At 47.4% G+C, this 27500-nt stretch overlaps 1 protein-coding gene across 5 annotated transcripts in view; it reads left to right on the top strand.

Annotated features, from left to right (window-relative positions):
- The window catches only part of LOC143282905 (uncharacterized), a 315044-nt gene that overhangs the window by 167608 nt on the left and 119936 nt on the right, over positions 1-27500 (top strand). For all 5 annotated transcript variants that reach the window (XM_076588788.1, XM_076588797.1, XM_076588813.1 and 2 more), the window contains exon 5: positions 19737-20305. In XM_076588788.1, coding sequence (XP_076444903.1) covers positions 19737-20305 — 569 coding nt within the window. The remainder of the gene's footprint in view (positions 1-19736; positions 20306-27500) is intronic.

The raw sequence follows: 27500 nt of genomic DNA on the forward strand, positions 1-27500 counted from the left end.
CACCCCTCTCTCTCTCTCGGCTCTGCTGCTGCTGCTGAAATTGGCAGGGTGGCTGGTCTTTTCAGGCTGGTGGCGGGGGTGGGTGCTTCCTTCACAGAGCAGGAGAGCCTGTCTCTCTCACTTTCACTGCTGTCAGTGCTCTCACTTGTCGTGGGGTGAGGAGGAAAAAGAGAGCAGGCAGACCACAAACTACTGACTGACTGACTGCGTAGTCCTGCAGCCTTCTCCTCTGAACGGAGCCCAGCTTCATTTCGCCTGAACGCCGTCGTTGTGCGGAAATGGACTTTGTAGACAACAAAGTGTTAGTCTGTAGTGGATTTATGTCAGAGTGATTAGTTTGGTAAGAAGGGGAGCTATTTTATCATGAAACCTCTATCGATTTTGAGAAGCTCAAGATGGTCTTGTACAATCGTCAGAAAGTTGGGTAACTCTGGCCTGATGGTGGTGATCCTTGTGGTCAGCTGCAACAACAACATCAACTGAACCAAAGGCAAACGTTTTCGACTGTTGATGTTGATGGGTATTTCGGACATTGTGGCTGACCTGGTAGCGGAGACAAAGACATGGATGGGATGCTGCAGCCAGGCTGGTGTCCTGGAAGATGGAACAGAGAGCGATGGCCGATTCAATGGCCTGTGACGCGCAGTGACTGCGAAGAGGAGTTATAGAGATCCGTGTTCTCTCACAGTTTGTCGCAGTTTGTCAAGAGTACGGATTGAGTAACACAGCGTCCGCCGCCGCGTATCGAAAGCGTTAAGAGGACCAGTGAGTCACTGTGTTTCCAGTCAAAGTGTGTGTTTGTCTGTGCGCGTGACATCATCTTAGGTGAACAGACTATAAGTAAATAAACAAAAATGACCAGGTTCACCATAGGTAGGAGGGGTATGAGTAACAAGACCCAGTGCCACCAGAGTGTGAGCAAGCTGCAAGGTGTGTGACACTATGACACCCCCCCTGCCCTCCCAGCCAAACCACGGGTTATGGAGCCAGAACACCACGCCAGAACCAGGACCTTCGTCATCCAGCCAGTGCACTAGTGTGGCCTGGTGACAAACTCTAGCTCTGTGCAGCGAGGATTGTAGACTTAATTACCCCTAATTAGCAGCCGGCTTCAGGCCGAGTTGTGGTAGTGAGGTCACGCCTCCCTGCCTTCTCCCCCCGGAACACAAAGAGTCAACCGTGGATCCTGTGTCGACATGGGAGCAGGGTGAGTGAGTTGTGTGCATGGATTGTTGTTTGTATTGTAGGTATTGTGTCCACGTGGTCAGTACTTCTGGAGATGGCGCACTGACGTTTCGGGCCTCTCGATTTCAGTCAGTGTTCAGTTGTCGTTAGTGCAGTACTTGGCTGCCAGCTGTCATGATAGTTGATGATAGAGTCTGGTGTCTTTGAACAGGAATGCGTCTGGTGGTGAATTGACAGGCCAAGGGTTTAAAAGATCAGTGTACGAAGTGACTGTGTTTTGCTTATTCGCTGGTGTGTGTGTTGGGGGGCGGGGGGAGGTTGGTTGGTTGGTTGGTTTGTGCGCCTTCATTGTTGTTGTGTGACTGTGTATGTGTGCATGTGCGTTTGTCCCGTTCAGTTTAAGTGTTACGAACCTGGCAGGAGCCTGTCATTAAGATATGTCTGTTTCGAGAATCCGTTTAATCGCGAATATAATAATTCTCAGAGTGACGTTATGTGTCGTCGTGTCAGTATAGTTATCGCCCCGTCCCTGTCGTCAGGTTGAAGCATGGAATGTGTGCAGTTCAATTAAATGAACATCAATGTTATATAACTGGAGACCATGGTCGTGGTGACTGATCAAGCACAGCAGTTGTTCAGCCCGTTTTCTCAGCGCGTGCTGAGAGATATGCAGAACGGTTTACGGAGGTCGTCTTTTGCGTTCTGACGTGCGTAGATGGTCGGTTTTTGAAACACCGTATAAAACAGATCCAGCGACTCTTCTTTACATTTTGACTTTGTCCTGTTCTAGTTGTTGATGTGGAACAAGTGTCCAAGCAACGAGCACTGGTGAGGGGAACGCAGTCAGTCATTAGCGACATGGGTTGTGTGTCCTTGCCGTGCTTGGTGATACCAGCTTTTTATGACTGGTGCAAGTATGTTAACACAACACTTTGATAAGATATTGTTTGAGTACTAATTTGTTTTTGGTGATGGTGGTGGTGGTGATTATAGTGATAATGATGGCAAGATGGTGAACAGTGTTATTGAGGGTTGAACCTTCCTAACAAACGGAAAACATAAACCGCTGGAAATGAAAGAAGAACGACGGAATAACCACCGTCCATACCCCTATACCCCACACCGTCCACGCACATTTATACACACACACACACAAACACGCGCGCGCGCACAAACACACACACAAACACACTGACACGCGCGCCCGTGTGTACGCTTTCACTATTGAAGGCATGCACAAAGTGTCACTTCCAGTGGAAACGTAAGCAACAAAAAGGTCAGCCAATGGCAGAGGAACGAAAAAGGAAAACAGTGCAATGCAAACGGTATTCGGAGACATCAGCTACAGTTTTTGAAAGATTTCAGACAATATATTAGTCAAACAAAGTAGTTCGTGCAAGATGGGCGCATGTTCCATGATTGACAAATGATTGCAGCAAGCACGTACTGCAGTAAATAGAAACAGATATAGGGGCAGCAGTCGGGGACGGCCCCAAGCAGGCCAGCTGTGGTAGTCTGTGACGGACATTCACTGACATCCGCTGAGGAAACAGTGATGAAGTTATCTCTGTCGTCCACGTGGTTGTGTGTGTGTGTGTGTGTGTGTGTGTGTGTGTGTGTGTGTGTTTCTGTCTGTCTGTCTGTCTGTCTGTGTCTGTGTGTTTGTATTTGTCTATCTGTCTCGTTGTCTATGCGTGGTGTGATGGCGGTGGTGGTGTGTCTGTGTGGTGTGGCACAGTGTGTGTGTATGTGTGTGTGTGTGTGTGTGTGTGTGTGTGTGTGTGTGTGTGTGTGTGTGTTGGCCTCCTATAAAATTCGCCGAAAAACCAATACGAAATACGCAGGAAAAACACTGACCATTCTCACAGTTTGCAGAGAGATTGCTTTTCTATGTCTGTCTGTCTGTCTCTGTTTGTCTGTCTGTATTTTTGTCTGTCTGTCTGTCTGTCTGTCTGGCTCTCTCTCTGTCTGTCTGTCTGTCTGGCTCTCTCTCTCTCTGTCTGTCTGTCTCTGTTTGTCTGTCTGTATGTATGTCTGTCTGTCTGTCTGTCTGTCTGGCTCTCTCTCTGTCTGTCTGTCTGTCTGTCTGTCTGACTCTCTCTCTCTCTCTCCCCTCCCTCCCACCCTCTATATTTGCTGTTTTCCCAGTAGAGCAAACCACATCCAGCCTGTAGTGGCTGACTGCAGTGCCTTAGCGATGGAATGTTGTGTAATTATTTCGCGTCTCACATGCGAGAAACAACGGGGATGGAAATGATTTGTTACTGAGGGCACGCTGCTATCACTGTTTGAAAAGTGCTTTCATCTGTTGCGCACGTTCGATAGTGTTTTTTTATTTTGTTTCTTGTCTTTGTGTTTGCTTTAAATTACTTGCTTTTTTTTTCTTTTCTTTTTTTTCTTTTTTTTTTTTAGTATGGATCGGGGTGGTGGTTTGGTTTGTTAGTTCTGGTATGGCGTTGGCGGTTGGCCGGGTTGTAACACACACACACACACACACACACACACACACACACATATATATATATATATAAAAGGAAAGCTTGGCGGCAAAGCAGAGAAGACAACGTGGCGTAAATCGTTTGGCATGGCGTGAAGTTCGTACCCTGTGTCAGTGTTCGGATGCTGAGAACGGCAGAATAATCAGTGATACGCATGTCTGTCTGTCTGTGACTTTGTCTGGATTTTGGTGTGTGTGTGTGTGTGTGTGTGGTGCGCCCGCGTCTGTGTGTGTGTGTGTGTCTTCGTGTGTGTATGTGTGTCTTCGTGTGTGTGCGTGTTCGCTTGAGTGGAATGTGTAGGTGTGTGGGTTCGTGTGCATGCTGCGTGCGAATAAACATGTGCCGTGTTTACGCGTGCTTGGGAGTCAGTGTTGCTGTTTTTATTATCTGGGGGAATCGTCGAGAGAGGGTGTGTTTGTGTGGAGGGGGGCGGGGGGGGGGGGGGGTAGTGAGTGTTTCTTGGAGCTCTATGTATCTTCCTCCATCTAACCTACGCCCCCACCCCCTTCACCCCTCGTTCCGTGCACAGAGGATGATGATGATGGTGATGACGACGCATTCTTACTTTCTTCTTGGAACCGTGCCCTGATGATGGTGGACTCGTTACTTTACGTTTCCTACCTCTCCCACCCCCTTCCACACCCATTCTCCTTCCTACTTTCTACTCCCCCCACCACCATCCATCCACATTCCTCCACTACCGGTGTGTCTTCTTCTCCCCCTCCCACACTCCCCCGCCTCCTGCACAGCCGGATCTCCGTGCGTGTGTGTTGTGTCAAAGAGACTGTACCTGTACATAGGTATTGTCTTTTGGGTCCTGTGGACGGAGTGTGTCAGTGTCAGTCAGTCTGTCGGGGAGGAAGGAGGGGTTCAGAGGCTGCAGTGTGGTGCTGCCATTGATGACACTGAGGGAGTGTGGAGTGGTGTGGTGGTGGTGGTGGTAGTGACGGTGCGGTGGTGGTGGTAGTGGTGGCGGTCAGTGGTGGTGGTGGTGGTCAGTGGTGGTGGTGGCGGTCAGTGGTGGGGGTTCGTTTCCGTGCTTGATGGGGAGTGGGGGGGGAGTGGTGTTGTGTTATCGATGTTATTTGTGTGGTGGGGGTTGTGGTGTTGTCGTTAGTTGTGGTGGTGTCACGTGCTGTGTGACACTCCCGGCACGACACGTCAGGAGAAGAAGACAGAGGTGGTGACAGTGACCCCTGGCGCGGGGTGTAATATTCGGGCAGGTATGGTGTGTGTATGTGATGCTGGTAGTGTCTTTCTTTCTGGCGTTTGTCTGTCTGTCTGTCTGCCTCTCCTTTTCCACGGAACCAGGGCTGGGTGGAAAACGTACAGTTGCTTATTTCATAACCTTGGTAAAATAGAAATTTGCCCGTCCAACGCCCCCTTCCGCCCCCATCTCTCTCTGAAACTGACATGTAACAAAGGTGTTCTTATGTTTATAATAATGTCCGGCTGTGCCCCATGTATTCTCAGAAGACTCGAAAGTAAATTAATTCACAAAGTTATCGTTATTATTATATATATCTATCTTGCCCTTTCTGTCTCTCAATCGTTCTGCCGTCTCTCTTTCTCACTCTTTCTCTCTCCCTCCCCCCCCCTCTCTCTCTCAATCTTTCTCACAGAGAGAGAGAGAAAGAGGGGGTAGGAATGGGTAATTGCGAACAGTGTGTAATTCCGAACGACTGATTCCTTGTACCGCCCCACTTCGAAGCGTTCTTAACTGACGGTTGCATTTCACAATTTAACATCTGCTTCGACCTTTTTCTAATACCATAATGAATATCAGTCCATTTCCAAGAACCAGTCAAACATCAGCTATTTCTGGCTACTGTTTCCGCGCTCTTTCTTCTCTTCGCGCACCACTGCCGACCAAGGTTACAAACGTTCTCTCAAAATCCTAAAATCAAGGGAAGCAATTTGTAGGACTGAACATTGACGCAGTTTAAAATGGCTGATGTGATCGGATATGTTGTATGCGCATTACCAGTGCTGGGAGAAATTGAGAAAGCATATTGGTGACAGATCAGAACGTCGGCCTTGACTCGACAGGCATCTGCAGAATTGTGTCGTTTGCAGTTACACCATTGGGTATTTTGATGTGTATATTTGCGAACGATGCTGCACAATTACTGGGTGCTCTCAAAAGGGTGTGTTTGTGTGCTGCTCGGGGTGTGTGTGTTTAAACGTCTGTTTATGTGTTTGTGTGCATGTGTGGCCAAAATAATATGTAATGTCCAATGAGTTAAAGACCTGCTTCTGTCTTAATTTTCGTCGGACATGTACCCAAAGCCATTTTTCGCAATCATTGGACTTGCCCGTTCGCATTTACCCTCAGGCACCCTCGTTACTTCTAACGTCGACAAAACGTTGAAAAGAATGAGCAGACGAACTTTTCCTGGTGCAACCAATCGGAGAAAGCCTTCAAAAACAAAAGAACTACGTTTGACTGTCGTGCGACAAGTTTTATTTGCAGTACACACGTTGAGCTGGTCGCTTCGACTGGATCGTTCGCAATTTGGCATACCTACCCTATATCTATAGCTGCTATATCTATCTATCTATCTATTCGGGCTATCTACCTATCTGTCTGTCTATATATATATATATATATATATATATATATATATATATATAATAATAATAATAATAATAATGGATACTTATATAGCACACTATCCAGAAATCTGCTCTAGGTGCTTTACAAAAACGCTTTTGATAACATAAAACATTATATCTATGTTACATACACACACCAAAATGTGACCACACACACACACACACACGCACGCACGCACGTACGCGCACACACACACGCACGCACGCACACACACACACACACTGCATACATACATTTTAACATACATGTGTATCTAACAGCTACCCTAACAAATACGCACACATAGGCAGGCACAAACTTACATAAACACACGCACACACAATACACATTCATATACATGCATGTAGTTGTGGACCTGCCACAATTGAACTTATTGCTGAGGGAAAAGGTGAGTTTTGAGACGAGATTTAAAAGATGCGAGGGAATCAGAGTGACGGAGGTTATCAGGGAGCTTGTTCCACGTCTTTGGCGATTGAAAAGAAAACGATCTGTGTCCATAGGTCTTACTTCTGACGTGAGGTATCCTGAGAAGTCGAGTATCAGAGGAAGAACGGAGCTGGCGAGACGGGGTATAGATATGGATGAGTTCAGAAAGATACTTGGGGCCAGATCCGTTGACTGCAGAAAAGGTCAGAGTGGATAGCTTATAGTCTATTCGATCAGAAACAGGCAACCAGTGGAGAGACTGAAGGAGAGGAGAAACATGGTCAAATTTAGAAGCTATGCAAATGAGTCTGGCAGCGTTATTCTGAATTCGTTGGAGTCTGTCTAACAGGTATTTGGGAAGGCCGGCCAAAAGAGAGTTGCAGTAATCCAATCTTGAGAGAACCAGAGAGCATACAAGTGTCTTGGTTGCATCGGTTGAGAGATAGTGGCGGATAGAGCTGATTCTACGCAGTTCCAAATAGGCAACTTTACAGATATTCGAAATGTGCTGTTGGAAGGAAAGAGACTGGTCCAGGATTACACCAAGACTGCGAACAGAGGGAGAAAGTGAAACAGGTGTGCTATTGATCAGAACAGAGTCAGGAAAGGAAGGATGTTGACGAACACATATATATATATATAATATTCAAAATAAGTAAATAAATAAACTAGAAGTGACATCTGAAAGACGAAAGACATACTCAGCAGAAAATGAGAAGAAGATGAAAAGCTTTAGCGAAGACAGTCAAGAGAAAAAAAAAACAGCTCCAGCCGTGTTTCACCGTTCCATGGTTCTGGTGAAAACCATGCATGCCAGTTCTCGGAGCAGTTCCAACTGTTGGCTGCTGCGGCTGTCTTACTCTTACCTGCTGCACTGTCTGTCTGGAATGTCCTTGACACATCACTTGTGATGGGGAAGGAAGCTAGTTGGGTTTTTGTTTTTGTTTTTTGTGTTGTTGTTTTTTTTTTGGTGTGTGTGTGTGTGTGTGTGTGTGTGTGTGTGTGTGTGTGTTTTTCCCCTCTGGTCCCACTTTTTGTTGTGAAGGCTGTGGCCTCTCCTCCTCCTCTGCCGCTGATGAGCGCACGGTGCTGGAACAGTCACAGGCGCTTGCTGCCATGCGTGAAATTTGATGTAAGCAATGCACAGGTCATAGGCGCTTGTTGCCATGCTGGAAATTTGATGTAGGCCAAGTACAAGTCATAGGTGCTTGCTGCCAAGCGTGAAATTTGATGTAAACCAAGAACAGGTCACAGGCGCTTGTTTGCCATGCGTAAACTTTGATGATAGCCAAGCACTGGTGACAGCCACTTGTTGCCATGCTGGAAATTTGATGTAGGCCAAGCACAAGTCATAGGTACTTGCTGTCATGTGTGAAACTTGATGTAAAGCAAGCAAACGTCTTCTATGAAATCGGTTTGAGAACGTAAGACGCTCTCAGTGTTCGGGCTCCTGCTTTGCAAGTGTAGCATCATTCAGTACGGGGTCTTAGTATATCACTGAGTGGTGTCTTGGGGTACTACATAATTGTTGAATCTGAACGGGCGCTACCCGATCACCGTCACACTGACCCAACAGAAGTGCGAGGTCTTCTCCAGTGCTGGCATTGTGGTTGCATTACGATGGTCGTTCATTCCAGGTGGTTTGCCGGACCGGGAGCTGAGACTGCGACAGAAGAGACAGCGATGTGTGTGTGTGTTGGGGGAGGTGAGGGGTGGGGGGTGGGGGTGGGGGTTGAAAGCGGCGTTAGGGCATTGCCGCTTAAACAGCACACGTGATAGGACATCAACGGCAACAGCTCCAAACTGACAGCAACAGAAAGAAGAAAAGAAACGAAAGCGAGAGATCAAACTTTGGGTCCAGCCTCAGTCGGGTACCGTGGATTGTTTTCTCCCCCCCCCCCCCCCTCCAGTCCCGGCTTCCCCAACCTGTGCCTGAACCTTGAAAATGGGACGACCTGACGACGTCCTTCGTGTTGTGTGCACGCAGCGTGCATTCACTACGCTTGAAAAGAATGTAAGGCAAGAATTGAAAGGGAGCCAATGGATTACTGTCTTGTCACAACAGATGGCACTGTGTCACATTTTCTGGTTGCCTCTTCAGCACGGCAGCGCCACATTTTCTTCTTTTTTTCTTTCTTTTCCTGTGCCAGTGAATATTTGTCTACTTGTCAAAGTAGATTTCCAGTTGTTGTTGTTTTTTTTATAGTCCAGACGTTTGCCTAAGACAACACGGGACCACGATTTAACATCTCGTCCGAAATGTTGGCATCCACACCACCCCCAGTCAAGCTGTGGTGAAGGGGGCTGGGGGTGGGGGTGGGGGTTGGGGTACAGGGTTCACTCTGTATATGTGTCTGTCACTCACGCTGTCTGTAATCTAACTCTGTGCATACCGATGTATCTCATACAGGGTGGCTTAGGTCTGGCAAGGTGACTGAATGCTGATGTCTTCCTTATGTTCCCTTTCCTTCTAATCCTGTCTTCTCAAACAGAGAGATAGATAAACAAACAAACAATCAAAGAGATAAAAAAAAAAGTTGAAAAATGTCAACAATAAAACCCAGCAACAACAATCAAAAAGCCGCTTCCGTGAGAGCTGTATATGAGAGACCTCAACAATGAAAGTAATGAAGATATTAATATTATCCGACTCCTGCTGCTACTTTTGTTGTTGTTGCTGCAGCTGATCCTGATGATAATTATGATCAAAGTAAATGATGGGGACGATGACAGGAAAATGAAATAGAAACAAACATTTATGCGTTTGTACCAGTGAATGTGAGTGCTGTTGTGTATGCATGTGTGCGTGAGATAGAGAGAGAGGCAGGTAGACAGACAGACATATTTCTGGAGAAATAGATATAGCAGGCACATGATAGTGCAGGTATTTACAGAACGCCTACGCAGCAACATGAAAAAGCATTGAAAATACATCGCCTTGCCGGTGTTACTCGAGAAAAAAATACCCTCCCTTTAACATATAACTTGTTCCACATTTTACGTTATTTGTTAACTTACCTTTGTGCGTGAGGTATGTGTGACTCCGAATGTGTGTCTTATAAACCTTGTTAATTGAAAGTTAATATTGATTCAGATACTTAGTCTGATTCTATACCCTGGGATACAAATTGGTCCACGTCCAAAACATAACTTATGCAATGCAGAAATTAATCAGTGGTGTATGTAGATGTGTATGTTTGTATCCTGGACCTGTCAGTGTTGTTTGTTATCTTTATTTCCGTGTCACCTGTCAGAAACATTCGCCGACGCGTGTTTGTTTTAGAAGAGAGCATGATATGGACGTTTATTTGTGTCGCTATCTGCTGAACGTAATTTTATACACAGTTCTGTGTTTTTCAGATTAGTGAAGCTAGTTGATCTGAAAGTTTTGAAAACATGCCAGGGTGTCTTTTGGTGAGTGGTTAGAAAGGCCAGGGAGTAAATGGAATAGGGGAGGGATGTTATTGGCGAGGTTTCTGGAAGGGATTAACGAACGGTTACACTGACATTCCACACTCCCTTTCTCTTTCTATGGAGAGCTGGGGAAAGGCAAGGAAAGAGGAGCTAGCTGTGTGTGCATGAATTGGTGTGTCTGTCAGTGTGTGTGTGTGTGTTGTTGTTGTTGTTATTATTATAGTATTATTATTATGTTTGCTGTTGTTGTTAGTATTATCATTATCATTGGTGTTGTTGTTGTACAGCAAGTCAACCCCAACACTTTAACGCTGACAAGAAAGAAGCATTCAACGAGGGATGGCCCGGAGAAACTATCGGTCCAGTGACGGGTGCAATAGCCGTTGATTGGAGCGTTAGACTTTCGATGCTAGGATCCGGATTTCCAGACACGTACGGAAGAGCAAACCGCGCGCGTTAGAATATCCCGTAATCTGCCCCAGCGCTCAGTGGGTAGTGGAAACACAAACATACCCAGCATACAGAACTTCCAGAACTATGTGGCTGCCTAAACGTCGGGTAGAAACGATTGTACATATGAAACACCTATTGTACGATGGCATGGTGTTGCAGCCCATATACCCGATGCAGTGTCTAAGTCGAAGTAAATATAATAAATTTAACAAACTGTACTGTTTAAGCTTAGCTCTTTTTGCACTTGGACTGGGGAATTTTTTTTTTTAAATATGTGTCAACGTTATCTTTTGTTTTGTTTTCCCTCTCCGCCTGCTACAGACGAGATGACTTGATAGTGGCATTGTTGGTGAGCCAGAAAGAGGGAGCCATGCTACCCAGATATAATTACGCCATAATTGCTTCGCAGAACAAAAGGCCCGCAATCCGGTTTGTATTATCGTAATCGCAAGCTGTTCTCTTTACAGAAGATGGAAATGGGGTGTTCTTTGTTTTTGTTTTGTTTTTTCCTTATGGTTCCTTTTTCTGCAGTTATCTTTGCGTTACATAAAATATCTCCTGTCTTGTGTTGGTTAATTGCGCCGCTTTTTAAGCCGTGGGTGTTTTGCCAAGTGTCTGTTATTGTTTGTGTGCGGGTTCTGGCTCTCCCAGCTTCTCCAAGTGATGGTTGTGGTAGTTGATGCTGCTGATGTTGTTGTTGTTGTTGTTTCTAACGTGAGCTTTTTCTTGCACGAACACTCATTTTCCTGCTGCCATCGTCCACTTTCAGTTTTCGGGGTCGATGCTTGCTGGAGATGCTCTTGTTTTCGTGACCCATCCACTGCTGATGTGCATGAAATGATTGTGAACGGGGCATAGTTATCCATTGTGAACGCGTTTCACACACGAAGAGGTTGAGAGTGGAGGGTTATCGCAAGGGTAGATGTGCACAGTGTGGACAACTGGGAACTACAGAGACACATCTCCACCCTTGACCTATAGGTGTCACCCAGGATCCAGATCCAGACCTGGAGGTCCACAGAAATACTCACAGGGTAGTGTTGGACTGTTTGGGTAAAAGGCGCCCTCTCTGTCTGTCTGTCTGTCTGTCTGTTTCTCACTATCTCTCTCTCTCTCTCTGTCTGCCTGTCCCCCTCCTCCATCTCTCTCTCTCTCTCTCTCTCTCGTTCTCACAATGAAGAAGAGGTGAGGATGTGCGAGTATGTGGGAGGACGAGGAGTTTAGGTGCAGATGCCTTCATTATTTTACTCAAAACCAAAGTAAGAAGAATTAGAGGGGGCGGGGGATCTTTTTACAACACAATAGGAAGATGGGAAGAATGATAACACTCACAAAATGTGTTGGTTTGAAACATATCGAACGGGTTTTGTGATTGCGAAATCAAATCAAACTCTCTTGTGTTTCCAGCCCAAAGCGGCCATTTCAAGGCTGGCTACCCGTCTGTTCTTAAAGAAGAGAACCCAAAAATAGTGTTGAACGATCAATCAAAGCAAACCTCAAGACCCATTCAACCACGTAGCGTTGAGACCATGTAAACGTTATCCCCTTTTTTGTCCCTCAAAATGAGCGACCTGATTCTTCCTTTCCGTAGAAGCTTTTCAAACTCCTCGGTTATCTGGAAGTCATTTTATCCGTGTTTAATTTGATTCTGTTACTCTCTCTAGATGTCACATTTTTCACGCAGTGAAGTATTTCTTTTGTTCGGGAGTATTTCGATGAGCAATGGACATCGACGTTATTCATGAAAAAGTGTGAAAATACAGCCGAGAAAACACATCAGGATCTGTGTGTGTGTGTGTGTGTGTGTGCGTGAGTGCGTGCGCGCGAATGCACGTGCGCGCTCGGATGGGGACCATGCACTCGCATGAGTTGTAGAACCAGTGACATCCATCCGTCAGTTTCCCGCGCGCTGACATGGAGTCTGGAGGCAGAGTGTTGACAGACGGCTGAAGGGAGGAACTCCTTGCTGGCTGTCAGTACAGTGCCAACATTTACATGGAAAGGCGAGGCAGACACACCAAATCACAACACCCCCCATCCCCACCTTTCTTCTCCCCCCCCCCCCTCCCCCTTCTCCCCCGTGTCCGCCTGCAGCCACAACACAAGAGGACTGGAAGTCTGGTACTGTTACACCTCTCGTGTTCCAAATGCACAAACCGTATCTGCAACAGCGTTCTTTTGCTTATTTATTTATTCATTTCTCTCTGTCTGTCTGTGTCTGTGTGTCTGCGTCTGTGTGTGTCTGTGTTTGTCTGTCTGTCTGTCTGTGTGTCTGCGTCTGTGTGTGTCTGTGTGTGTGACCAACTCCGAACGGAGTGAGCGCGTCACCTAAGAAAAGTACAGTGATATATTTTTAAATAATTAAAAATCGTGCAATTTCATTATCAGGGACATACTTCTCGTGCAAGATTGTGCAGACACGTACGATGTTTCTGTGCTGAGGAAGTAATAAACGAGAGAGAGAGAGGGTGTGTGTGTGGGGGGGGGGGGGGGGGGGAGGGGGGGGGGCGGAAGGTGTGTGTGTGAGGAGGCAGGCGGAGGGGGTCTAGAGAGATTTCCTGGTGACGCCGTCAGAGAGCACGCCAACAGCAGGTTTTGTGATTGGTTGTTTTTCTGCTCTACTTTTCACGTCACGTGGAATCACTCCGCGCCGCTTTGCCAAATGTCCGCACGAACACACACAAGCATATACACGTGCGCGCGCGCGCGCGCACACACACACACACACATACACACGTGATCGTTCTGTCTCCGTCCCAGCGTTGGCATTCTGACTGCCGTCAGTCCACACTCCAGACGAGACCCTGCACTGCACATTGGTGGTGTTCATGGAAGGGAGACTGTTCAGATTCAACAGACGCAAGACACCAGCTAAGACCTCTTACTGGCTGCAGTTTCAGTTTCAGTTCCAAGGAGGTGTCAAAGCGTACAGACTACTACAGACTCGGAGACGCCGCACCACATCTGCGTAAAACCCAAATCAGATACCTGACCATCCAAACAAGCTGGTCGGGCCTTGGGGCGGCAGTGATCGCTCTGTTGCGGAGCTTTTGCCCTGTTTGCCTTTTGTGTATTTCATTTTACTCGTGTGCCCCCATGGGGAAGTTCTGGAACAAATCTTGACTTGGAGCCAGGCACAGCGCGTTAAGTCTAGTGGGGGACCGCCACACCGTCACGTATCTCACATGGGTGTGGCCCAGCTCACAGCCCGTGCAGAACACCGTAGGACAAACTCTCTCCGTACACATGACAGTGGTGGGAAAGTGTCCGGCATGACAGCAGGACATGAAAACTCAACAGATCCAGGACTGTTGGTTGTGACAAGGAGCCGGAAATGTCTGTCTCTGTCTCTGTCTCTCTTTCTCATCCCTGTGACTCTCTCTCTCTCTTTCAGTGTCAGTCTCTCTCTCTCTCTCTCTGTCTCTGTCTCTGTCTCTCTCTCTCTCTGAAATCATCTCTGCCGTTGGGAAAAATAAAGATCAGTCCGGCATTCATTCTTTCATGTCGATTCGTTCTTCCTCTTTCCTAAATGTTTGATGGCTCTTTCCTTTCCATCCACACAAAATAAAAAAACCCGGGAAAAAGCTTTCATCGAGCAAACATTTTACCCTGCACTTTTTATTTCCTCCACCTGCGCGCGCGCACACACACACACACACACAAACACACACACTGACACACACACTCTCACACACACTCACACAAAGAGAGCAAGTCTCATGACAAACAGCTGGATCAAAAGACAAGAGAAGTGAACGAACGATATAAAACTGCTCCACTTAAAATCAAGCATCATGGCAAGCGGTGCGGTTCGCACGTGCACGTTGCAGTCAGAGGACCCAGGCTGTCGGCAGATGAGCTTGTGATGTGATGGGCGGATGGAGCACCGACTCCCCGCCCAGATTTGCGGAAGGTATGCAGGCTGGCAGTCATTGGAGAGAGAGGTCTTGGTGCTAGGGATGGCTTGTTAGGGGTTAACCCCTTGGCTGCTGTTGACGACTGTGCTCGACTGTCAGTGAAGTCTTGTCACCTCACTGAGATGAAACTGGGCTCACCGCTCATGTTGTCAGTCACCGTTCTGAGTTTGGAACTCTTCCCCTCGAGGTGGCCTCATACTTTTCTTCAGTGAAATCAGTCACACAAAAAGTAGTGACTGCCTTGGAAATTCATGCCACCCTGATTCTCATTTCACTACGGTTCAGCATACAAGGGGTTAAATCACGTCAGTGCTGGCTGACTGAAGCTGTGCCGCTGGAGTGAGGATGGCAGGAGTTTCATCGCCGGAATGATGCTGCACTTTCTTTTCCCCCTTCTCCTCCTCCTCCTCCTCCTGTACGGACGCTAGCAAACAGTACAAGAGAGCGCGAGCGCGCGCGCGTACACACACACACACACACACACACACACACACACACACACACACACGCACGCACACACGCACGCACACACACACACACACACACACACACACACACACAGCCACGCATACGCACATACACACACACACACACACACACACACACACACACACACACACACACACACAGCCACGCATACGCACATACACACACACACACACACACACACACACACACACACACACACACACACGCAGCCACGCATACACACACACAAACACTCTCATACGTATACATACACTCATAAATTCACGCATGCACGCAAACAGCGCATTCACGTACACACACACACACACACACACACACACACACACACACGCACGCACGCACGCACGCACGCACGCACGCACGCACACCCCCCCCCCCCCTCACACACACACAGAGCCAGTCGGACCCAAATACCAGCAGGACTGCTGATCCAGACAAAACACATGCCGGGTTTCCGTCCCATCAGATCGGCGCTCTTTTTGCAGGAATCGTGTACAGGTAGGGCGAGTACGCTGTGTGCATTATATACAGCTATGTTGTACAGGTAGGGCGAGTACGCTGTGTGCATTATATACAGCTATGTTGTACAGGTAGGGCAAGTACGCTGTGCGCATTATATACAGCTATGTTGTACAGGTAGGGCGAGTACGCTGTGTGCATTATATACAGCTATGTTGTACAGGTAGGGCGAGTACGCTGTGTGCATTATATACAGCTATGTTGTACAGGTAGGGCAAGTACGCTGTGCGCATTATATACAGCTATGTTGTACAGGTAGGGCGAGTACGCTGTGTGCATTATATACAGCTATGTTGTACAGGTAGGGCGAGTACGCTGTGTGCATTATATACAGCTATGTTGTACAGGTAGGGCGAGTACGCTGTGCGCATTATATACAGCTATGTTGTACAGGTAGGGCGAGTACGCTGTGTGCATTATATACAGCTATGTTGTACAGGTAGGGCGAGTACGCTGTGTGCATTATATACAGCTGTGTTGTACAGGTAGGGCGAGTACGCTGTGTGCATTACGTACAGCTGTGTTGTACAGGTAGGGCGAGTACGCTGTGTGCATTACGTACAGCTGTGTTGTACAGGTAGGGCGAGTACGCTGTGTGCATTACGTACAGCTGTGTTGTACAGGTAGGGCGAGTACGCTGTGTGCATTACGTACAGCTGTGTTGTACAGGTAGGGCGAGTACGCTGTGTACATTGCGTACAGCTGTGTTGTACAGGTAGGGCGAGTACGCTGTGTACATTATGTACAGCTGTGTTGTACAGGTAGGGCGAGTACGCTGTGTGCATTATATACAGCTATGTTGTACAGGTAGGGCGAGTACGCTGTGTACATTACGTACAGCTGTGTTGTACAGGTAGGGCGAGTACGCTGTGTGCATTATATACAGCTATGTTGTACAGGTAGGGCGAGTACGCTGTGTGCATTATATACAGCTGTGTTGTACAGGTAGGGCGAGTACGCTGTGTGCATTATATACAGCTGTGTTGTACAGGTAGGGCGAGTACGCTGTGTGCATTACGTACAGCTGTGTTGTACAGGTAGGGCGAGTACGCTGTGTGCATTACGTACAGCTGTGTTGTACAGGTAGGGCGAGTACGCTGTGTACATTACGTACAGCTGTGTTGTACAGGTAGGGCGAGTACGCTGTGTGCATTACGTACAGCTGTGTTGTACAGGTAGGGCGAGTACGCTGTGTGCATTACGTACAGCTGTGTTGTACACGTAGGGCGAGTACGCAGTGTGCATTACGTACAGCTGTGTTGTACAGGTAGGGCGAGTATGCTGTATGCATTACGTACAGCTGTGTTGTACAGGTAGGGCGAGTACGCAGTGTGCATTACGTACAGCTGTGTTGTACAGGTAGGGCGAGTACGCTGTGTGCATTCCGTACAGCTGTGTTGTGCAGGTAGGCCCGCAGAAAGACGGAGGACAGCTTTCTCTCCTGTCTCTCCTCCATACAGTACAGCACTCGTTCGCTGGTGTCCTGGTCTGTATGAGGTTGACACTGACAATATCATTTGTTTACCCGTCACACAAGAACATGAAGATTCCGATAGCGATCTTTTTTTCCCAGGAAGTCGAATGTAGATATTCTTTCGAGGAAGGTATAATGTGGAAATTGTTCTTTCGTTGAAGGCAGTAAGAAAATAGAATGTAAATATCATTCGTTTAATGGAGATTATAATGTAAATGTTATTCTTTCGAGGAAGATAGGTAGAATGTAGATATTGTTCTTTTTGTGGAGATGGAATGTAATCATATAGACAGAATATAAAGATTATTATTTCAAATAAGGTGTGTAAGAAGGCAGAATGTAAATATCATTAGTAATGATGACGACCATCACAAAGCTCCAGCTATGCTGCTGATGATGATGATCGTTCACGTAATCAGTCTGTTTGTCTTTATACCAAAAAAAAAGTATTGCGCATTCCAAATTTCAGATCAAGCGTATCTTGCTAATATCAATTATCATATTAAAAAAAAAAATCAAGATATTCCCAGTATCACAAGAAACCGAATCCTGTTCAACATCAGAGGCGGACAGACAGACAGACAGACAGAGGTGAACATCATTCTCAGACCTACATGACAGTGAGGTATGAGGGTCCAGTGAAGGAGCACTGGACAACATGCGACAGGTAGGTAGGTATACCTGACAGCAGAAAACAGAACGTACAAGTACTCGTACTGAAGCCGTGAAGAGCTTGAAGAACCATCTCCACACAGTTCTTGTTGAGCACCAGCTATCTCCTCCTTGTCGGCTCATCTTGACCGAGTATTGCTGACGGGTGATGAAGGCAAGGCCCCTCTGGATAAATGAAGACCAGTGTCCGGCATGCTTAACTCTCCCACAGAATCTCCCATATCATTTGCACACTCACAGACAGGCAGACAGACACACACACACACACACATACACACACACACACACACATACACACACACACACACACACACACACACACACAAAGAGAGAGAGAGACATAGAAAGACCGAGAGAGAGGGAGGCCCATAATTCAGACTCTCTCCCCCACGAAAAACAAATCGGTTAGAGCTGTATTTAACGATCTGTTGGCATGCGCCCTTGAGGTCAAGTTGTTGAGGGCTGGGGTATTGTGAAGGTTTGGTTGTTTGAGGGGCTGGAGTCCCGGACAACAAATCCACCCGAAGTACCCGTGCGAATTCCAGCGAAACGTGCTGCTGGAGATTTGGGGGCTGGTGATCCCAGCGTTGAAAGCGATGATATATTGTGTCCCTGGCAGTGGACAGACGGCTTGAGTTAGGAGGAGATAACCGCCAGTTGACAGAGAGCTGAACGAAGATGGCAGCGATGATTATTTTGTCCTCTCGTGTGGGGGGGAGGGGGGTAGAGGACGCATTATTCAACAGGATGGGCTGATGTGCCCCCCCCCCCCCCACCCCCGGCCCCCAGCCATCAGTGTTGTGTTCTTGTGTCGCAGATGTGGGTGGCTGTGGTGTATGTTTTGGTTGGGGTATGTGTGGGGTGGGGATGGATGTGGGGGATGGGTGGGTGTACACAGGTGTATGTGTATACGGAGGTGTGTGTGATAGGGAAGTGTGACTCCTTGAAGGTCATGTGTACAGTTGATGTTGTCTCATCCTGCCCCTGTCGGTCTGCCTGCCTGCCCGTCTGTCTGTCTGTCTGTCTCTCTCTCTCTCTCTCTCTGTATCCACCCGGTAATCCATCTGTCTCTCTCTCTCTCTCCCTCTCTCTCTCTCCCTCTTTCTCCCTCCCCCCCTTCTCTCTCGCTGTCTCCTTTTCTGACCTCTGTGCTCCGTGTCAGATTCCCCATTTTGCATGCCCCATTAACTGTCTTTCATGCTGTGGGTTTTACCCCTCCCCAGCCAGGAATTCTTGCATGTGTTATGTGTGTGTGTGTGTGTGTGTGTGTGTGTGTGTGTGTGTGTGTGTGCGTGTGTGTGTGTGTGCGTGTGTGTGTGCGCGCGCGCGCGCTCTGTGTGTGTGTGTGTGTGAGAGAGTCTGTCTCTGTCTGTCTGTCTGTCTGTCTGTCTGTCTCTCCCCCCCCTGACCCCCCTCCCCCCGCTCTCTCTCTCTGTCCACACCAATCCTTTGTCTTCCCACCCATTGTGCTACAAGTACAACGTAGTTTCAGTTCCCCTTCAGCTTACTTTATGTTCTTCGCATGAGACAGTGGCGACTTAAGAGAGTCACTGGATTCTGTTCACACATATTGAACGATTTGTTGGCTCCTTGCTTCGAAGGACCGCATGAAGTCGTACAGCTGCAAGCTGCTATTGGTAACGCGGTCGGTTTCTTTATGCTGCTCTGGTCCAGCTCCTGGCAGTTGCTTTTTTTTCGCTTGTTTGTTTTGTGAAACTGTGTCCGTGTGTTGTGTAATCGTTGCTGGCCGGGAGGTAGCTGCTTGAGGCTGCAAAGGGAGGGAGTCGACGGTGGTGAATGAAACGAAAGTGATCAATATATTGTCATGACTGTTTGGGCTGTCTTTAGTCTCCAGAACGTAGTAAGAGTTGGAGCAATTATGTCACGCACACGCGCGTGCGTGCGTGCGTGCTTGCGCTCTCTCGCTCTCTCTCTCTCTCTCTCTCTCTCTCTCACACACACACACACACACACACACACATTGCATCGTTCCATGCCCCCTTTTTCACCCATCCTCCTCAACTGACGTTAATGTTTCTCCCCCCCCCCCCTTTTTTTTGGACGTGTTGCAGAGAGAGCAAGGACAAGAAGGAGGAGATGGAGGTGGCCACTCCTACCCTCACCCTCCCCACCCCTCCCGCCCCCTCCCACAGCTTGGTGGCGGAGGGGCAGGTGGTCCGTCTCTGCCCCTCCCCTCCCCTCGTCAAGCCCCCCTCCACCTCCACCCTCGCCACCACCACAACATCAGCAGCAACAACAACAACAGCAGAAACAGCTCCGCCAAGCCAGACATCAACCGACGGGGTGATCACAATCTCTGCTCCTCCCTCCAAAGGAGACCCAGCCAAACGCGACGACAATGACGAGGACGCCAGCAAAGGTTTCTCCTCCTCCTCCTCCAGAAGAGCCGAGGGAGGAAGAGGGGAGGACGTGGGGAAGGAGGAGGTGGCGGCAGGGAGAGGGGCAGGGGGGAGCAGCAAGGAGGTGAGCCCTGACAGCGACAGTGTCTTCCACACGGCCTCGGCCTCCGCGGCCTCCTCGGCCCCGTCCAGCGTGGAGATGCCGCGCCGGAGAGTGCCGCAGGACAAGAGTCAGCTGAGGAAGTCTGAGCTGAACAAGGCCGTCTCCTCCTCCTATCCAGGTCGGTTGGTGTAACGCTTGTGTACCGTGCGTCTTGTTGTTCTTGTTGTGATTGGTGCTTGTGTACCGTGCGTCTTGTTCTTGTTGTGATTGGTGCTTGTGTACCGTGAGTCTTGTTGTTGTTCTGGGTGTTCTTGTTCTGATTGGTGCTTGTGTACCGTGCATCTTGTTTGTTCTTCTTGGTGTACTTGTTCTGATTGGTGCTTGTATACCGTGCGTCTTGTAGTTGTTCTTGGTGTTCTTGTTCTGATTGGTGCTTGTGTACCTTGAGTCTTGTTGTTCTTGGTGTTCTTGTTCTGATTGGTGCTTGTATACCGTGAGTCTTGTTGTTGTTCTTGGTGTTCTTGTTTTGATTGGTGCTTGTGTACGTCTTTTTGTTGTTCGTGATGTTGTTGTTCTGTATTTTCTTATTTTTGTTCTATATCTTCTTCTTTGTCGTCTCTCCCTCCCCCCACTCCTCCTCCACCTCCTCCTCCTCCTTCTTCTTCCTCATTTGTGGGCTTTAACTCCACGTTCATTCATGTGTACGAGTGGACCTTAACTTGTATACATGTCCGTTTTTATCCCGCCTTGTAGCCAGCCATATTCCGCTTTCGGGGATGTGCATACCGTGTGTATTTCCTCATCCCACCAAAAACTGACACGGACTACGGGATGTTCAACGTACGTGCGAAAAACACACGGAAGAGGCTGAGACACCGACACGTCTGTTCCTCTGGTTGACCACCCTTCACCCACCAGGCGCCGCGACCAGGGTTCGAACCCCAGATCCTCAAACTGAAAATCCGACGCTTCAGTCACTCGACTTAGCTACTTAGTTACAAAAAGAAAAAGAAATAAAAAATAACAGTAAACATGAAATAAAAAAAAGAAATGGTTTGTATTATCTGCCAGCCATGTGATCGGTTCTCGAGTTGAATGTGAAAATGAAACGAAGCAAACGGAAAGACAGGAAAGGTGTGCGTGGTTTGGCTTACGTACAGATGTTGCTCAAGTTTGATTTTAAAATCCAAAAGAAAAGCATGAGTGCCATTCGTTATTTTGCATCTTGATGCTCTGAATGACCCATGAAGTGCCGTGCCAAGTTGACAACAGTGAAAATGATAAATGATGAATTTGATGTCACAAAAAATCAACAGCCCCCCCAACCACCTTCCCCCACCCCCAACCACCCTGACTTGTTTGTGAGGGAAGACGGGTGGATAACGGGTGGAGAGATGGGTATCGCTGTCCTGTCAGTATGCCACACTGTGAGGTGTCACTTCCTGGTTTCTGCGTTTTATTTAGTGTTCTGTCACCAGTCCTTCCTTGTAGCTCATTCTCTACTGATCCAGTCACCAGTTCTTGTTGCTGGTTTCTTTTTTTGTTTTGTTTTTTCTTCTCCTCCTCCTCCTCCTTTACTGCTTCTTCTTTTACTTCTTTTTTTGACTTTCTTCGTTCCATCTTTGGGTTGGCAGTCTTGTTGCAGCATCACATCTCGTTGATGATTCCATATCACACTAATACATTCATTCAGAGGTTATGTGCAGAGACAGGGTTTTAAGATTATATATATATATATATATATATATATATATATATTCAGTATTAGATGCGTACATACATAGACTTAAACAAAAAAGACATACGTAAATATAGCCACAAATAAATACGATCACACACACACACACACACACACACACACACACACACGTGCGCGCGCGCGCGCGCTTTTTCTGTTCCTCCTCCTCCCTCATCCCGTGTCTGCTATTCCTCCCTCCAGGCGGTGAGAGATGACATTTGTCTGCTTCTGTCTTGTTTATGTAGGCCTTTTCCAGCCGGGTATGTAAGACAGGGTATTGTTGTTGCTGTTGTTATTGTTGTCCACACCGTTATTGTCATTGTGTGTTGTTCAGAGGTGTGTGTGTGTGTATGTGTGTGTGTGCGTGTATGTGTGTGTGTGCGTGCGTGTGTGTGTGTGCGTGTTTGCGTGTGTGTGCGCGCGTGTATGTGTGTGTGCGTGTGTGTATATGTGTGTGTGTGTGCGTGTGTATGTGTGTGTGTGTGCGTGCGTGTGTGTGTGTGTGCGTGTTTGCGTGTGTGCGCGCGCGTGTATGTGTGTGTGCGTGTGTGTATATGTGTGTATGCGTGTGTGTGTGTGTGTTCAGTGTGTATTATGAAGGTAACCTTGGCGTCATGCGTTTACACTGGTGTGCGTCCGGTGTGCTGAGGATGGAAGAGGTTTGTGTCGGGGGACCTGAATGGTGTGGCGTCACTGTTATGAGGTCGACGGGTGGACCGCAGTTTGGTGAAGGAAAAGCTGCTTGGCTGAATGAAGTCTTGACAGCTCGCCTCAGTGAGAAATGTCAACTACTTTGGTCGATTAGGCAGTACCGCCGTCGCCGCCGCCACCACCACCACAACTGCCACCACTTCAGTAATAAACCGACTTCTTTCAGAGAGAGTGTCTGATCTACAAAGTGTGCAGCGCCTGCGTAAACGCCCCACCCCACCCCACCCCCTTCCACCCCGTTCCCTCCACCCCACACCCTGTTCAGGACAGTGAATATGGCATCACTCATGCGTAATGTTTTAGAATATCGGTAAAACCCCATCTGTGCCAACGTCACTGCCTTTGTCCAGATATTTCTTTAACTGGCGCTTGTTCACCGAGTAAACACACACACAAAAAATATGGTGATTCAATTTGGCATTCTTCGCTTATTATTAGTTGGGTTTTTTTTTTTTTTAATATGTCATACATAAAGTCGGTTGTGATAATGTTAGATGGCGGAGCTTTGGTAAACAGTGTGTGCTTACTCACCCGGCAGAGTAATCCCTCTCGGGGGGGTACACAGCAGAGGACGTCCTACCGCTTTTGTCGTCACAGTGTCTGTCTGTGGGCCACTTTCTTTGCGTTTCTTTCTTTCTTTCTTTCTTCTTTGTCAGCATAACCTACTCCCCACCCTCTTTCTATCTTTCTCTCTGCCCCTCTCCCATCCCTTTCCCTTTCCGTGGGGCTGACAAATTCTGGGTCAGCAGTTGAGGCGCCATGTTTGTTGTCGTGCAGTTGGCTGTTCAGATGGAGATGGCGGGTTGGTTTTGTCAAGGTTCCAGTCCACAGTTCCTGGCACCGCCACTCCTGTTCTCCCCTCCCCACCCCTCTTTCCTCTCTCTCACTTCCGTGTGTGTGTGTGTGTGTGTGTGTGTGTGTGTTGTGCAAGCTTGAGTTTGCATGCTTCTCTCTTTGTGTGCGTGTGTCAGTGTGAGTGTGCGTGTGTACATGTCTGTGTATGCGTGCGTAGGTGCGTGTTTGCTTACGTGTGTCTGTGCGTGTGGACAGCACAGAAACGCGGAGTTCATCGGCGTGCGATATTAAGTATCCAACCCCCAAAGCTTTGCTTAGCTTTTCATACAGCTAGAACCCCCCACGCCCCTCCACCCCCACCCCCACCCCGTCTGACATACAATGTTTTTTTAATGAGATTCTTCCACTCAAGTAGTGATGCCGGCCTCTTCTTTTACCCCATTCAGCCAATGAATGGTTTTTTTCTTCAACCCCTCATGTCGGCCAGCCAGTTGTGAGCCCCTCTTTTCTGCCACTCACAATCAGCCTGTCAGGCACGGCCCCTGAAAGGAGAAGGGGGGACGGGGGGAGGGCGGGGGAGGAGGGGGGATGGGGATGGTGTGTGAGGGGGTCAGGTTGCAGAGTGGGTGAGAGGGTGGATCAGGCAGGGTGAGAAGAGGATCTGGGTGATACAGCCTTGTTATGTCCCCCACCCGGCCAGGTGAAAGACCTGAACGACACTGCAAGGGCAAGCAGGCTGCAGGGGTTGTGCTGTTTTGCTACATACATAACACTGTCTCTGTTTCTTCTTCGTAGTGCGTCGAGAGGATTTGGTGGTGTCCTGGTTCATATACTTTTGTTTATATACATTATGCGCCTGAGAGTGCGTGCGTGTGCATGCACAGACACATTACACACGCGTACACACGCGCGCGCACAGCATGCACGCACCCAAGCAAGCATGCACTCGCGAGTGTACGCACAACAAAGTGGGGCTCAAAATATTATTGTGTAAAGGTTTATTTTTAATGGACGGAGTCTTAAGATTTTATCATTTCCAAGCTGTGTGTGTGTGTTAGTGTGTGTGTGTGTGTTAGTGTGTGTGTGTGTGTGTGTGTGTGTGCGCGCGCGCACACGCGCTTGCTTGTGTGCATGCGTGCGTGCGCGCTCGCGCGTGGGTTTCATTGTGTGTTTGGGAGTGTACGCGCGCCCGGTTGCGGACACATACACGTTGACATACGTGTCCATGTGTGTGACTGCATACATGAACACCTATGCGCATTATTGTTGTGTTCGCAGTCTTGTCTAGTTGCGCACAATAATGCAAGACATTCTTCAAGGGCCGTGATATTTGCATGCACATAACAACGCCGTGTCGTGTCTGGACCACTCATATCACTCTTACCAGGCACAGACAGATACATCTGCACACACGTGACCTGCATGCAACGTCTTGGGGGTTGTAGGGGGAATGGGGGAGGTGGGGGCGAGGGGTGGAGGGGGTGGGGGCTGACAGCTGTTTAAAATGCGCTAACCGTCATGACGAGTGAAGTGAAGTATGAGGCCCCCCTGTGTCGGGTGATCTTGTGCCTCAGCGGACCAACACCTGCACGTTTTGAGCGTCGGAACCTGCTCACCGTGCGCTTGTCTCAGGAGCTGAGTGGTCGCCAGACATTTTGGGTCCAGGAAATTGTTCGTCAGTGGGTTTGGTTTTGAGTAAATGCTCACCAGTTTGGGAAATTGCTCACCATTCTCTTTTTTTTCTATTAAAATATTGCTCATAAGTCACAGATTGCTAACCAGTGTTGTTCTTTTTCTCACAAATAGCTCACCACTTTTTTTTCCAAATTTGCTTCGAGTATATATATATATATATATATATATATATATATATATATATATATATATATATATGTATATATTAACATTGAAATTCTGTACCAGGAAAGTGCTGACTAGACAAATCGTCACCTTTTTTATATGGCATTGCTTGCAAGTTAAATGATAAACGGTCATCAGACACCTGTCAACCAGATTATAAAAAAACAACCAACCAACTACTCCAAAACCCATTGGATAATTTTGGACTGGTACATGCTCACAAGACTATTTTCATAACAAAAATGTGTTTGCATGCGTCTCCGTTTGTGAGTGAGTGTGTGTATGTTTCTGGTCTGTAAAAGCGACTATAAAAGCTACAAAAATTAAAAAAAGAAAACCACCTGAGAAAATGCCAATAAGCTTGTTTTCAAGGTAAGGCAGCACACACACACACACACACACACACACAAACACACAACTAACTCCACCCCAACTCTAAAGTGTACTTAGCAAGCCTGTTAGCCAAATTGACGAGAGAGTAATCAGGTTTGCCTAAGAGTGAAAACACATATATAGAGAGGTAAGCCGTATGGTGGGCAGCACTACCCCCCACCCCTACCCCCGGCACCCAGCCCCCCCGTTCACCCGCACAGAAAACGAAGTGTGTGTTTTACCATCCATAGTACCCCGAGGAGCTCCGATGAAGGTAAATGTTATTTCAGTGCCTAATGAAACCCCAATAGGAGGTCGCTGGTCGAGGCATGTAGACAGACCAGTGTGTTAGTCTCCGACTGGTTGGTGTGCCATCGAAGACAACGTGGTTCTTAGAGGTATTAAAAGGGAAAAAATGGGGGGAGGGGCGGGGAGGGGAGGAGGTGGGGCGGTGATCAGTATGGAAAGGGGATGGAGGGGGTAGGAATGAGAGGGCGGGTGACTGGGAACCCAGGAGGGGGGTAAGAAGGGGATCGCGGTAGATAATCGGATAATTATATGCTATTATCACCACACAGACAGATAACTCATCACTGCATCGTAAAAAAACAACAACACACAACTGTTTCCTCCTTTTCCCCCTCCCCCACGTTCCCTGTCTCAGCCTCTCACCCCCACCCCATTCGGTTTGGTTTTGTCTTTTTTCTCTCCATCCCCTGTGTCACTTCCTCCACTGTCTTGTCCACCACCCTCAGGAGTGACGTCACTGACTGAGAAGGAAATGAACCGGGCGATGAAGCGTCGTGCTGAACGCCAAACGGCAACCGTGACATCAGTTGAAAACACGTGGTGTGTGAAAACAGGGTTAGACTGGAGGAACAGTGTGCACGTGCTGTTCCAACGACTGGTGAGAGGGAGACGTCAGCACAGACAGACGGCGATGAAGGAGCAAGGGAAGTAATTGACACTTGTTGCGTGAAGGAACAAGATGACGAAAGAAGGAATAGTAAGGTGAACAGCCCAGAGAACAGAACTTGAGACGAGAGAACATGGGAAGAAACGCGAGAGACGAAAGAAAAAACAGTATGAGAATCAGTATGACCATGGATGAAAAGAAACAACATCATTAATCACGTACCTTGTGCTGCTTGTACATTATGAATTTGTTCACCTTTGACAGTTAGTATACTGTCCTCACTGACAATAAATATTGTTGTATACCTTTGACAGCTATTATACTGTCCTCACTGACTATAAATATTGTTGTATACCTTTGACAGTTAGTATACTGTCATCACTGACAATAAATATTGTTGTATACCTTTGACAGTTATTATACCGTCATCGCTGACAATAAATATTGTTGTATACCTTTGACAGCTGTTATACCGTCATCGCTGACAATAAATATTGTTGTATACCTTTGACAGTTATTAGACTGTCCTCACTGACAATAAATATTGTTGTATACCTTTGACAGTTAGTATACTGTCATCGCTGACAATAAATATTGTTGTATACCTTTGACAGTTAGTATACTGTCATCACTGACAATAAATATTGTTGTATACCTTTGACAGTTAGTATACTGTCATCACTGACAATAAATATTGTTGTATACCTTTGACAGTTATTATACTGTCCTCACTGACAATAAATATTGTTGTATACCTTTGACAGTTATTATACTGTCATCGCTGACAATAAATATTGTTGTATACCTTTGACAGTTATTATACTGTCATCACTGACAATCAATATTGTTGTATACCTTTGACAGTTATTATACTGTCCTCACTGACAATAAATATTGTTGTATACCTTTGACAGTTATTATACTGTCATCGCTGACAATAAATATTGTTGTATACCTTTGATATTTATTATAGTCATCGCT

The sequence above is a fragment of the Babylonia areolata genome, chromosome 1 (genome assembly GCF_041734735.1).
Source record: "Babylonia areolata isolate BAREFJ2019XMU chromosome 1, ASM4173473v1, whole genome shotgun sequence".
Lineage (NCBI taxonomy): Eukaryota > Metazoa > Mollusca > Gastropoda > Neogastropoda > Buccinidae > Babylonia > Babylonia areolata.